Here is a 13362-nt window from a genome sequence, read left to right on the forward strand (position 1 = left end):
TCAATGGGCTTCTCTCTCAACCCTTCTTTCTGTACCGTATTATATTTAACCAATAGAGGGTGGGTTCTTTGGGGAAAGTGGGGCAGGAAAGAGAGATCCACAGTGGTGTGGAACCAACTGCTGATAAAGATGCTGCCAGGTACATATATTTTCATAGAGATGGGAGGGGGAGGTAAATGCTGCACCCACAGATCTTTATTATTAGGCAAGGATATTCATTTGTGTGTTCCAGTCTATTCCTGACCCCGGTTTCTGGGAACGTGTGTGTGCGTAAACCCACACCTCAGAAGAGAGGTTGTGAGGTTGAGTGCATATATACATATAAATAACACGTAGCATTGAGAAGTTCTGTTAATGCAATTCAGAGCCATCCATTCTCCTTCCCTGGGCTTGTCAGGCTGCTGTAAAGTTCTGGAACTAAAACTTGAAAGAAAGAAACTGAACAGAAAACAATTCCTTAGTAAAAGTGGGCATCTTTCTCTCAAAGGGCATCCCCTGCTTTCTGCAAGCGGCCTAAGGAATTTCCTTCAGTGTAGATGCCCGATCGAGTGGAATTGCATTTAGTGTTGGATCTGCCCCAGCAAAAACCAAAACAAGGGGAAAACAGGTTGGGAAGAAGAGAGGGGACAGTTAGAGGAAGGAAGGAGCAGCAGCGCAGGCTAGGCCCCCTCCGCAATCCTTGGCTTGACGTTGTTTGGAAATCCTGCCCAGCCATTTGGACTGTCCTAAAAAACACCTCATGCCCATGGGGGGGGGGGGAAGCAGATTGGGGAGGTGATTAAATGACGGAAAACAAGGGCCTCTCTCACTTTAAATATATGAAGAAGGGGATGCTACAGATAATGAATGCTGATGCCAACTAAAATGTGTTAGTTTTTAAGGTGCCACAAGATTTTGCTGATTTTCCTGCAACAGAGGAATAGAACTATCCTCACCCCCCCCCCAGATGTTTCTGCCTTCCTAGTGGCAAACATGGAGTCACATAGTTTTGAATCCTTATTCTCTCTGTGTGGATTTCCTATGATCTAGCCTGTCCCTTACTGACCCACCCTATTGAAAATGAGTGGCCACACTCTCTTCACTGCCCCTGCCTCACCCGTGTGTTCTGAAGGGGATTCTAATATTGTCTTTTCATTGTTGTACGCCGCCTTGGGTCCTTTTGAGGAGAAAGGTGGGGTGAAAACATTATAGACGGAGGAAAAAGACAGACAGATGGATAGCCTGAAATTCCACTCTAGGTTGAGGGAGGGACTCAAAATGCCTCTGCCTGTGTGGAAAGGCATCTTTCTTATTTAACCGAGGGGAAGAACATGAAATTGCCTTATTACAGGATTTTTAAGGGTGGCATGTGGGGGGAACCAATCCTATCAGTCCTTTACATGCCTACTTAAAAGATCCCTCAGGATTCAGGAGGATTTAATCAAAATTAAATAAGTACAGGATTGCAGCCTAGGACTAATGCATCCTCCTAGCTTTCAAACCAGGCACTAGTGAGCTGAAGAACGGTGTGGTCCAGTGTGAATTTGGGACTCTGACAGAAACTACCAGACGATAAACTGAGAAGTATATAATATAATATAATATAATATAATATAATATAATATAATATAATATAATATAATATAATATAATATAATAATATGGCATAAGAATATACACAAGACCATTAATAGCTCACTGCACAGTTAATTTTTTAACTCACCAAGTGACATGCTTTCTAGATGTCTTGGAACTTCCTGCCAGGTTGGTTTATTACACCACTTGAGTTTATGATGCAGGAAAATTTTGGGATGCTTTTAATGCAATTCTCCTCACTGCCTATATAAACCAAACCAAACCAAAGCGGAGATAGAACTACCTTTGAATGAAGTGTTTAATTTCGGGGCCCTTTGAAAATGCATGGGCATTTTCATCAGGTCTACTGGAGAGGTCTAATCATTAGAAGGTTTCTGATTATTTATTGATTTATTGATTTATTGATTTATTGATTTATTGATTTATACATACCCCGCCTATCTAGTCGAACGACCACTCTAGGTCACTGAAGACTAACAAGGTTTTCTAATATGATTCCACAGCTCTTGGTCACATGTAGATTGTTTCTTACCTCTTCCAAGACTAGACTGTAACTAGATGCAGAATCCATGGTTTGAACATCAACTCATGTCCTCTTCCTGGGGTCCTTCTCTATTCTACTTTGCTTTGGTTACTTTCAGGTCTACTGAAGAGTTCTTGAGAAATTAGAAGCTTGCACAGTGTTTTATGGCTTTGACGTGCCCCAAAAATGTTCCACTAATGTGGATTGTAGTGTTTTTCTTGTGGTTTTTTTCTTTTTGATCTTTTTGTTCCCGCTTCTCTGTTTTTGGCTTACCAATAAAGATAGCATAAAGACCTTTCCACCCCCACACTAAATCCTAAAAAGTCATAATTAAATTTGCATTCAATTAACAAAACAAGAAAAATTGATTCAGACGCATCTTAAGAACCACTTCCCTTCTTTCTGTATAAGATTTTTCAGGAAGAAAAACAGCAGCAGGCATCTGTCAAGACAAAGCTCGCTTATTCTAGCCAATCTGTTTGTGGAGACTAACCATAAAGTCCAACAATGGAAGGTGAGTTAGACAGAAATGTTTTGGGAAAGGAGAGAACTCAGTACAAGATGAAGACAAACTTTAAAAAGCATGTTACCAACAATTCCCAAGGCTGTTACCGTTCCCCTAACTAACTGTAAGTTCTACTAAAAACCATGGGAATCCCTATTGACCATTTTCCTTCTTGCCCCATATCTGGGAATGGGGTGGGTGTACAGCCGTAGGCACTGTAAAATGAAGTAAGAGAACAAAAATGCAAAAATAGGAACTTAATCTATCTTTTAAAAATAAACAAAAGGTCCTCACAGCACAGCACTAGGCATGTCTACTCAGAAGTAAGCCTCACTGAGTTCAAGGCACTTACTCTTAGGCTGCATAAAACTGCATCTTTTTAAAAGAATAATAATTCATTTTCATAAAACTGAACTGAATTTAAATACAAACCATAATACAGACCTCTTCAAAAGTCAAAAGGTTAGGCTTTATTTACTTATTGTTTTGATCACCTGATTTTAGTGCTTAAACTATTATAGACAGTTCAATCTTATAAAGATATGCTTGAGTTCAGTGAGACCAATATATCCTTCAGGAAGAATAACAGACAAAGCTTGGCTAGGTTATATTTTGGTCTACAATACCCAGACTCCTGTGCCTCTGGGCTATCTTCTCAAAAAGTAATTTTTTCCAAGGTTTAGTACCTGATTGTACCCAAAAGGATTCAAGACCTTGAATTCTTCCCTTCTATCTCTTCTGCATTGCTAGTGAATATCTTGTGGATGTTATTCACCCCGAAGTTACAGAATAGAATGATTTGCATACTGTACATTTAAAAAAAGTTCTATGAACTGGCAGGGAAATAAAGCACAGGCATCCAGCGGAATCCAGCAAGGTCTGGTAACAATGAATGCCAAGTGAGATCACAAATTCGCAGGTTAGAAGGAACATACTTCCAAATGCCAGATGCAGGGGAGGGGTATCAGGAGGCAGCTATCTAGTTGTCTCCTGTGCTCTCAGTGGTAGGGCCACTGTGAGATACAGGGAGCTGGACTAGATGGGCCTGTGACTTGATCCAGCAGGGCTCTTCTTATGTTCTTATGTTTACGATTGGATTCAGTGGTACACCGGTCACAACTGAATGCCTGTGATCCGTGCCCATCTGTATGACCTGTCTGATTCCATCCATCAGCAGTCACAGATTCAGTATCAATAAAACCTCTGACAAATTAACTGCTGCTTCATCTGGGCTGGTGCAGTTTCAAAGGTCCAGAATATCACAGGATTCTTGTGATCGCAGCATAGAAGATGCCAGTAATCAGTGGAAATCCAAAAAAGGATAATTTTTTTTATTTCTGCCACTGGATTTCTATAGGCAGACTTTGCAAAAGCACAGACATGAGAAGATGCAGAATATAACTTACAGAAAAGATACATTTTTTTTCCAAAAGCCCAGCATGTTTCTAGTCTTTCTGACTGTGCTGAATGTAGTTTTGAAACTTGGTAAATAATGCCTGGTGAAAGCCTTAATACACAAGGGCTGAGAGGATTAAAATTATTATTAACAATAATAAACCAGGGCTTCATTCATTGTGCCCCATTTATATAGACTGAATAAGTTATGCAAAAGAAATAATATATGAAAGCCAAGTTTAGTGCAAAATTTGGATTACTATGGTACTCATCCATAGTAATCATCCCCCACCCCACTCTGCCCCAGTGCACAGTTCGTGCTATTTTGCCTGTGAATTCCTCTTAGGAGAGCATATTGATGGCCCTTTCATTTCCATCAGTGAGGTTACAGCTGTTCATAAAGCGTTACCAGCCAACATAATATTATTAGCTCCCAATGCTCTAGCTAAATCCAATACTCCTTTCTGAGATCTTTTGTATGCCTGCCACCATTTCTACAACCCAAGGATTTTCCTGATACCTTCTGTTTGTCTCTTCAAGAAGAATATTGCTTCATTTAATTAAAAACAGGGACATAGAGAGACCTTCACATTGCCCAGCTTAACATGGATTTTTACTCTTAAGGTCTCCAAATGAGTTCAGATGTGCTTGAAAATATTTCTTGCTTATTTTCACCCACTTACTGAGCATAATTGTAGTGTAAATAGAAAAAGTATTGACTATAAGCCAAATATTATTCCATGAATGATTTCAGTATTTACATGAATCCAGTGGTTACATCTAACACAGGCATCAATAGCAATTATTAAATACAGACCTCTCTCTAGGACAGTCACTTCTACTATGTAATTTCATACATTAGTAACTTTATAGATACAGACCACCAGCCTTTGAAGAGTTATTCTCTCTCTCTCTCTCTCTCTCTCTCTCTCTCTCTCTCCTCTCTCTCTCTCTCTCTCTCTCTCTCTCTCTCTCTCTCTCTCTCTCACACACACACACACACACACACACACACACACACACAGGCTCAATCCCCTTTTCATTGTAAAAATAATAAACTGTAAAGCGTGTACATGACCGTAGTTGTACAAAATTGTGACTGATACTTATTTGTCAAATACACACTTGGTACTTAAATGGGTTGCATATATAAAGGCTACCACGTTTGATCGGTCATCAAATTTTGTGGATGGGATAGACTGCTTCTTAGGATGTTCTAGGTGGGCTTATGGTCTAGGAAAGCTTAGGGTAAAAACAATGTATTAGCCTCTAAGGAACCACGAGACGTTTTGTCATTCCTGGTGCAGCAGATTGTGCTCACCACCCCTTTCAAAATGCCCACTTCATGTGTACACTCCGATGAGCTTCCTGTGAAAGAGGTTAGGAAAAACAACAACATCCAGTCACTACAATAAGATGGAATAGTTTGCGTACTGACAAAAGCTGTGACTCAAAGGTCTAAGTTGCTCCCTACTCTTGGCACTAAAGGGCGAAGCAGCCTTCTGGATATTCCAAGATATTGGAATACCAAGATACTAGTTGACATGCCGACGGTTGACAAGCTCTTGGAGCTAATTTTTATGATGCCATTAAAATTAGATTTTCAACTTATATGCAATGTTATATAGATTTATTTAAAAGTAAGTTCCACTTACTTTTGTTCCTTGAGGATTCTTTGTATAGTATTTAGAATTGGAGACCTGGACTCCTTCTCTTCCCTTCCTTTCCCTTCCCTTTATTCTACAGACTGCTTCCCCCACTGATTTTCTATCACAATATTTTTGGCTGCAGCACTCTTGTCAGTCAGGCTTTCCCATTCTGGTGCGTTCCATATTAGCTAGACTACAACTACCATAATGCAGTGGAACTGCAGTCCAATACCCATGGAGGCCTACAAAGTAGGCAAGGCAACTGTAGATGGCTCATCCTATCTAGGCCCCTATGCTGCAGCAGCCAAGGCCTGGTCTCCTTTCTATCATCTCCTTTGCGCTTTGCAGACAGGGTCTGGCCCAACAGAAGGAGACCTGCATGTGCTGCATTTCCTGGATAGAGAGTTGAGAAGAATGAATCATGTACAGGCAGGGTGTGGGAGTTCATCTTTGGATTATACTCTTTGATCAGTTTATGGACATCATCTTAGCTGATTTGCTCTCTCAGCCAAGACAATGGGGCAGAGAGATCATGAAGGGAAATGCAATGGAGTTTCCTGAAAGACATCAAACACAACCACTCCGCACTGCAATTTGTTGTGAAAACAATTAAACCTTATTCAAGCTACTACAGTATATAAAATCATCTCAGATACTATTATTATTATTACATGGCAGAAACCATTGCATGTCAGCAGTAAAACATGGCTAAACAGTATTACATACCAGTCGTCCAAGACCATAAAATATCAAATACTCTAAATGGATTCATTTGCAGGCAGATATCAACTCTCTGGAGCATATCTGACGGGGGGGGGGGGAAGACAACAACATTTGCAGGGGCTGACTTCTGAGAAAACATTTGTTCCAACTCGAAACATGTTGAAACGTAGAAGTTCTTTAAAGTTCCTGTTCCTTCATTGCAGGTGTGGCCCAGAGGCCAGGATGGTTGGAGAATGTTCTTGTTAAAAGATGAGGGTATGTTGATTTAGAATGTTTTCCCCTTAGCTTTTGGAATTCTTGGCTGATGTGGATTCTTCCTCAGCAGATCTCGCTATAACTCAGAATAACTGAAGTTCTGTCCTCTGGATTCCTTTTTTATTTGTTTCAAGGCACCCCTCACCTTCCCGGTCCCTTTGGTCAGAGAAGACCAGGAAATGCAAAAACCTCTTCACAAAGACGACCAGGAGTCCTCAGAAGATCCTTTGTACCAGGAGCTCATTAGGAGCAATTGTTTTAGTCAGTTACCTTTCCCGGCTCCATCAGAGCACCAGGAGTTAGGAGGATCCGCAGGGTCTCCAACAGACACAGTTGGGATCCTGAGATCTGTAGGGCATGGCAATCATCCAGCCTCAAAATTACAAAAGCCACTACCGGGTACTTCTTCCAGTCCTTGTGACATATCCACTGACAGCACCAACCAAGAACATCATAGCCATTTACCAAAACGAGTCTTTCCTTGGATGAAGGAATCCAGACACAAGAAGAAGCCGAAGAACAACCTTCCTGTCTCAGGTATCTTGTTCTATCCGTAATATCCTGTATATCCTGATCAGGTTTTCCCCATCTAGTGTCCTCTAGATGTGTATGGCTAACACCTTCATCTTCCCTAACTAATCATGGAGATCAAGGGAAATATAGTCCAGCTCCAACACATCTGGAAAATGTCCTTCTGAAGAAGGATAGTCTAGACCAGTGGTTCCAACAGTGGGTAATTCTGGCTGTTCTTGGACTGCAGTTCCCAGAAGCCTTCGCCGCCAGCCTGAGTTTCTGGAAGTTGTAGTCTAAGAACACTTGGATTACCCAATCATCAGTCTAAACCACTGGTTCTTAACCTTGGGTTACTCAGGAGTTTTGGACTGCAACTCCCAGAAGCCTCCACCACCAACTGTGCTGGCTGGGGTTTCTGGGAGTTGCAGTTCAAAAACATCCGAGTAACAAAGGTTAAGAACCACTGGTTTAGACTGATGATTTCCCAGCAATTCCAAATAAGTATCCATAAACTGCATTATATATATATATAATTTATTTATTTACAGTAATTTATACCACCAGTAAACTAAACAACACTCCTCTAGTGGTCTTATCCAGGTGCTGAAAGGCTTCGATCCAGTGTCTCCTAATTTTAGTAGCTGTGCCTTCTGGGCAATGGCATCAAAAACATTTCCATACATTCAGTTAGTTAGTTGCAATTCTATGCCACCTCTCTTAGAATCAGAAAAACTTCCATGCAAAAGCTTCCAGCTTTCACTTAAGAAACTCTGCTTCATAACTATACAGATTTTCTTTTAAAAGTTGTTCTAATGTATTATTTCTAGGTTCTTTGCATAAAAAAAATTTAGGACAATATTTGTCTTCCTCATTAAATTAAAAAAATGTTTTCTTAATTTGCCTAATCTTTAGCTAGCTATCCACAAGAAATGAGATGGAGGTAGTAAACCCATAGATGGTGATATCCAGTCATAAAGTGAGCAGAACAATGTTGCCATGTTATTGTGGAGTGCAAGTTAATAACTTGGGCAGCTTTGAAAGGAAATTAGACCACACAAATTCAGAGAGTAGAGCTCATCAATGGCTAAGAGTTAAGATGGTTGCAAATTGCTTCCAGGTTCAGAAGCAATATACGCTTCTCTTTGCCAGTTGCTGGAGACCATGAATGGGATAGGACTGCAGCAGTCATGTCCTGTTCATGAGTTTCTCAAAAGCTTCTGGTTGGCCACTGTAGGAAACAGGATGCTCTGCTAGACAATCTCTTCATTGATCCACCATCCTATATTAGTACAATGGCAACATAGGGGAATGCAAATTAATAAACCAGTCTTTTGGCAAGATGCATTGAAGCAAAGGAATCTCTGTCTCTCTCTCTCTCTCTCTCTCTCACACACACACACACACACACACACACACACCAATGGAGCTAGTATTGGGGCAGCTCAGCTCTAGCTTGCATGCTTGTACCCCCTATACTAGGGGTAGGGAGCCTCTGGTATTCAGACCCAATGTAGCCCCCTGGGCTTCCTTGCTTGGCTTGCAAGCTTTTCTTCCACTCTCACCTTTGTTCACCATCCACCCTCCCTTTATATGGATTTCTTACAGATAGAACAATTTGTGAGACAATGCATGGGCTGTTTTGCAACATCCTCGGGGTTCAACTTGAATCACATCTTCCCTTTCCTTTATTTAGACCCCATCTCTCCACCCAATTCCTCCTCTTCCAAAAGAGTGCGTACAGCCTACACCCACATGCAGCTGGTGGAGCTGGAGAAGGAGTTCCATTTCAACAGGTATCTCTGCCGGCCACGCCGGTTGGAGATGGCGCGCCTGCTGAGACTCTCGGAGAGGCAAATCAAGATCTGGTTCCAGAACAGACGGATGAAGTACAAGAAGGACAGCAGGACCAGCAAGAGGGCTGCAAGGAAGTCCCCAAATAAAAGCCCTCCAGCGACCAACTATTACAGTCAGATGGAGTCCAAGTATGAGACAACCATGCTGGGTTCCTGCAGCAAGGCCCAGGGAGGGATCCAGGACACAGCAGCATACGTGGAGGAGTCTCTCATAGGAAATGCCTTCACTTCTGCCTCCTTGGATTACAGCCCCCTCCCTGTGGCAGGAGAAGAGGGTCCTCATTACGGACCTCCAGTTCTACAAGGAAGTCCGAGTGAGATGATGGGAGAAAATTACCTGGGAAATGTGCCCGAGGCAGACTCGCTCTTCAGCTTCCCTGACTGCTCCTTGGCAAACCTGGACTACAGCTGTGTGGCTGAACTCCCCAGCCATCACCCGCTTGGGCTTTCCAACTCACATCCCATTTACACCGATTTCAGCACACATCCTGTGCCTCAGGGAGGTTCTCAGGGACCTGTAAATCTGATGCATCTGTGAGGGCTCTCCCTGCCATGGAAACAGGCAGGGGAAATTGCTACAGTCCTATTATCTCATTAAAAAATATATATACCTCTTAAGTGCAACCAACAGTATGCACCTCTGCCGCCTCCTAATTTATTTAACTGTACTGAAGAACTTTCATGAGTGGGGGGGGGTGCAGTTTCTGGATCTTATTAATATTGAAGACAGAAGGATGGCTTTTAATCGATGATGATGATGATTTTGAAGGCACATCATCTCATCTGCAAGTTTTTTAAAACTTGACTCCTACTGTTTAGATTTTACCCTTTGTTCCAGCCCCGCAGTGAGAAATGAGAAGTATTATGATAATAATACTCCCTCCATGCACCATGGCAGAAAATATTTTCAACAGCCCTTTGCCAATGATTGTATAAAGATGGCAAGTCCATGTGGGGGGGGGGGAAGAGAAATTATGAGCTGAAGTAGCCTAGGCATAAGGAGGGTGGCCAACATAAATTAAAATGCCAAGGTGACAAGGCATGATACATCTCAACACACTTTGTTTCCCATTGACATAACGGTATTCACAGCTTCCACCAGAGGAGAGCTGTCCATGGAAACAGAGCAAGGGCAGGCCAGTGTGGTCCCTGGATAGTCCACCCCTGCACTGGGGGGGGGGGGGAGGCCATGGGGAAGGGCAGCTCCAAATACAATCCTTCCCCTCCTGGGCTTGAAAGACGTTGTGCTTTTCACATGCTCTGGAGATCTCTCAGTCTTACAATCTACTTTCAAAGTTTAGCAAGTGGGAGAGAGAAGGATTTGGTTTTTTCAGACAGCCACAGTAGTTAAACGGGATCCTTCAGAGCCCTGTCATTGTCATTGCTGCTGTTTCATAGATTTTATTTATATTCTGCTTTTCTCCCAATAAATGGGGCTATAAAAAACACTGCTGTTGCTCTTTATTGCTCACATCAGAAATCGAGTGCCTCCTCTTGTTCCATTTGATCCTTCTTTCCATGGAGAGGAATTGACCCCCTAAACCTGAAGACCTGCTGCCCTAATCCAAGGTCTGGGGAATCTGTGGCCCTCCTGATGTGATGAACGTCCATTCCCATCATTTCTTGGCCACCATCAGGCTGATGGAGTTTAGAACTCAAAATGTGCTAAAGGGATAGACGTTCCCCAGTAGGGACTGTTAAGGCTCAAGACCTCCTTATGTGGGAAGGCAGAAGATCATTCACGGACCAGTAATTTAGTAGGATAGGCATTTAATTTAGAAGGAAGCAACTGAAGGCACTTCAGCCAGCTTTCACCTCAAGGCAAGGAGATGTTACTGCTACCTTGTTTTCTCATATTTCTTTCAAGGTGTGAAAGTATGATTAACCTTCTCACCATTTGATAGGACATTAGAGACAATTGACTGACTTACCACTTGTTTCTATGCACAGGCTGGTGGAAGTTGAGCTTCGGAAAATTTATTCTGCGTTTTACTCTAGATCAGTGACTTTGAAGCTTCTTGGCTTCTGATCACTCCTTCCACCTGGGATTTTCTACAGAGGAGTTTTGAATGTTGCAGAAGTTTTGGGGCATGTTTCTAATCCAGGAGTTCCCAAAGGTGGTTCTGCAGCTGTTCTTGGACTCCAGCTCCTAGAAACCTCAGCCATTGTTCTAGTCAGTTTGTGTTGGGCTAGTGCGGATCTATCTAAACGGAGGGCTTGATCACACCTGCTGAAAGACCCAGTTACACCGATTTGGCTGTTATTTAGATTGTTGCATAATTTTCCATTCACATGATGCATAGCCAACGTTGATTCATATGACCTAGCAATCGATTTATTTCCTGCTCACTGGGAGGGTGATTTTCAATTTTTCCAGTGATGTATCACTTCATTCCTTATCATTTCAGTGTGTGTGAACATTCCTATTTATTTATTTCCTTTGTGAAGGGACTGGGTTCCTGGGCACTCTGTGCACTGTGTGTTTACTGCACTTGTACCCTTAAATTTTTTTTAAAGGGATATTGATAAATTACTAGTAGCTGCCACTGCCACCACACAAAAAAACGCATACAATGCGTGGAAGGAGATAGTCTTCCCTGCTCCCTTGCAGGGGAAAGAGGGCTTGAGATTTCCTGCTTTGAATGATAAAGGAAGGTGTGTTGCATTTTTTTAAACCCTGCTCTTCACAATACTTTGCAAGTCTTTTAAAACTTGTTTCCTCCTCCTGACACTGTTCAAATGGAAGAAGAAAAAGAAAGCCAAGAGCGGAGAGGGAGAGAAATGCAGGGAAATAAGGAAAAGGGGACAATGAGTAAAGGAGGGAAAGGAAAAGGGGAGAGAAGAGAAGGCTCATACCATTTCATTGATATATCACCTTTAGTTTTGTTTTTTTAAAGAAACAAGAGGGGTTGATTGCCTACAGAAAATGAATAGATACAACATTGAAGAGAAATGTAGCCTACTATAATGGTTCAAAAGAGAAAGAAATGAATCAACACAGTTAAAAATAATGTGAATATTCCTGCCAGTATATATACCACATGACCACTGGAAAAATGTCCCAGTACAACAGAGATATTGGAGAAGAATTGGTGTAACTGGGGTTCTTTTCTCATGTGTGATCAGGCCCTGAGAGATGAGTCTAAAATGTGCCCAGAAGTCCCCTGATGCTGGTCATTATCATGGAGGGCCATTCTTTCAAGAAAGGTTGCTCACTGAGAAACCTGTAAAAACCTCTCCCTTCAGCCGTGGTACATAGAACAAACCCCTGGGTTCAGAAGCCTTTTACTCTGAGGATACTCCTTTACATCAGGCTCAGATGGGAAGCTCCTGAGGTTCTGCTAAAAAAAAAAACCCAAAGCACAAAGTAGATCACACAAAACTGATCTTTGCCTACTATTTCCAACAGGGTCTACAAAGCTGTTGCAAACATTCCTTTTGGGGACAACACCCCCCTCCCCGGAATTCCTCAGCCAAGAACCATCAGTTTCCTAGTCAGCCCATCTCAACAAAACAAGTCTAGCAGCTTCCCCCACGCCCCATCCTGTCTGCACAAGGGGTAGGCCTTTTCTAAAGCTAAGGGGCCTTAATTCTCCATTCAAGATCAAGGCATTTGAAAATACTTTGCATTAGAACAATTCATTTTACTGATGCTGGGGAAATTAATTGCCCTTCCCCTCCCTAATAGGGAATAGGATAGCTTGATCTTGTGGGAGATTACATTAAAATGTGAATCAAAAATCCAGGTGCTTCAGTCCTGTGAACTGTGGTCTGTTACCAATGAAAAAACAGAGAGAGAGAGAGAGCATATATAACTCGTCTCTATGAATCCATTTATGTAACCGGCTCATCCTTTAAGAAAGCACTCTTGTCCTTAAAGAAGGCCTTCCTGAAGCATCTCCCTCTGTGTGTTAAATGTTAACACATGACATGTAAAAATGCAACCTTTTAAAACAAGAAAGCCCCCCCCAAAAAAACAACAACAACAACAACAAGAAGGCAGAAAGAAAGGCAGAAAGAAAGGCAGAAAGAAAGAAAGGCAGAAAGAAAGGCAGAAAGGCAGAAAGGCAGAAAGAAAGAAAGGCAGAAAGAAAGAAAGGCAGAAAGAAAGAAAGAAAGAAAGAAAGAAAGAAAGAAAGAAAGAAAGAACAACTCTTGTGATCCAGCTCTGATGGGGAATCCCAAGCCAGGCAATGGCTACCCTGGTGCGTCATTGTCTTACAGTTTGGAATGGGTTTGGGAGCCAGGTGGAAGAAGAAGAACCAATTTGCAACACACACACACACACACACACACAGAGAGAGAGAGAGAGAGAGAGAGAGAGAGAGAGAGAGAGAGAGCAATGTTTTCACTGTACGTTGCCCATCACTG

General features: G+C 42.1%; 3 protein-coding genes across 14 annotated transcripts in view; all 3 read left to right on the plus strand.

Moving 5' to 3' along the window:
- The window catches only part of HOXC8 (homeobox C8), a 159882-nt gene that overhangs the window by 110597 nt on the left and 35923 nt on the right, over positions 1-13362 (plus strand). For 2 of the 10 annotated variants that reach the window (XM_078384655.1, XM_078384657.1), the window contains exon 3: positions 2510-2612. The exons of the other annotated variants lie outside the window; for them this stretch is intronic. The gene's annotated coding sequence lies outside the window, so the exon portion shown is untranslated. The remainder of the gene's footprint in view (positions 1-2509; positions 2613-13362) is intronic. 10 annotated transcript variants of the gene reach the window in all.
- Positions 1-13362, plus strand: part of HOXC4 (homeobox C4) — a 100800-nt gene that overhangs the window by 51515 nt on the left and 35923 nt on the right. The gene's annotated exons all lie outside the window — the stretch shown is intronic.
- Positions 2626-12990, plus strand: LOC144582982 (homeobox protein Hox-D3-like). The gene is made up of 3 exons (XM_078384643.1): positions 2626-6625; positions 6760-7162; positions 8832-12990. Exons 1-3 carry the CDS (start codon positions 6620-6622, stop codon positions 9527-9529), a joined length of 1107 nt encoding a protein of 368 aa, XP_078240769.1. The 5' UTR covers positions 2626-6619; the 3' UTR covers positions 9530-12990.

This window comes from Pogona vitticeps, chromosome 2 (genome assembly GCF_051106095.1).
Source record: "Pogona vitticeps strain Pit_001003342236 chromosome 2, PviZW2.1, whole genome shotgun sequence".
Lineage (NCBI taxonomy): Eukaryota > Metazoa > Chordata > Lepidosauria > Squamata > Agamidae > Pogona > Pogona vitticeps.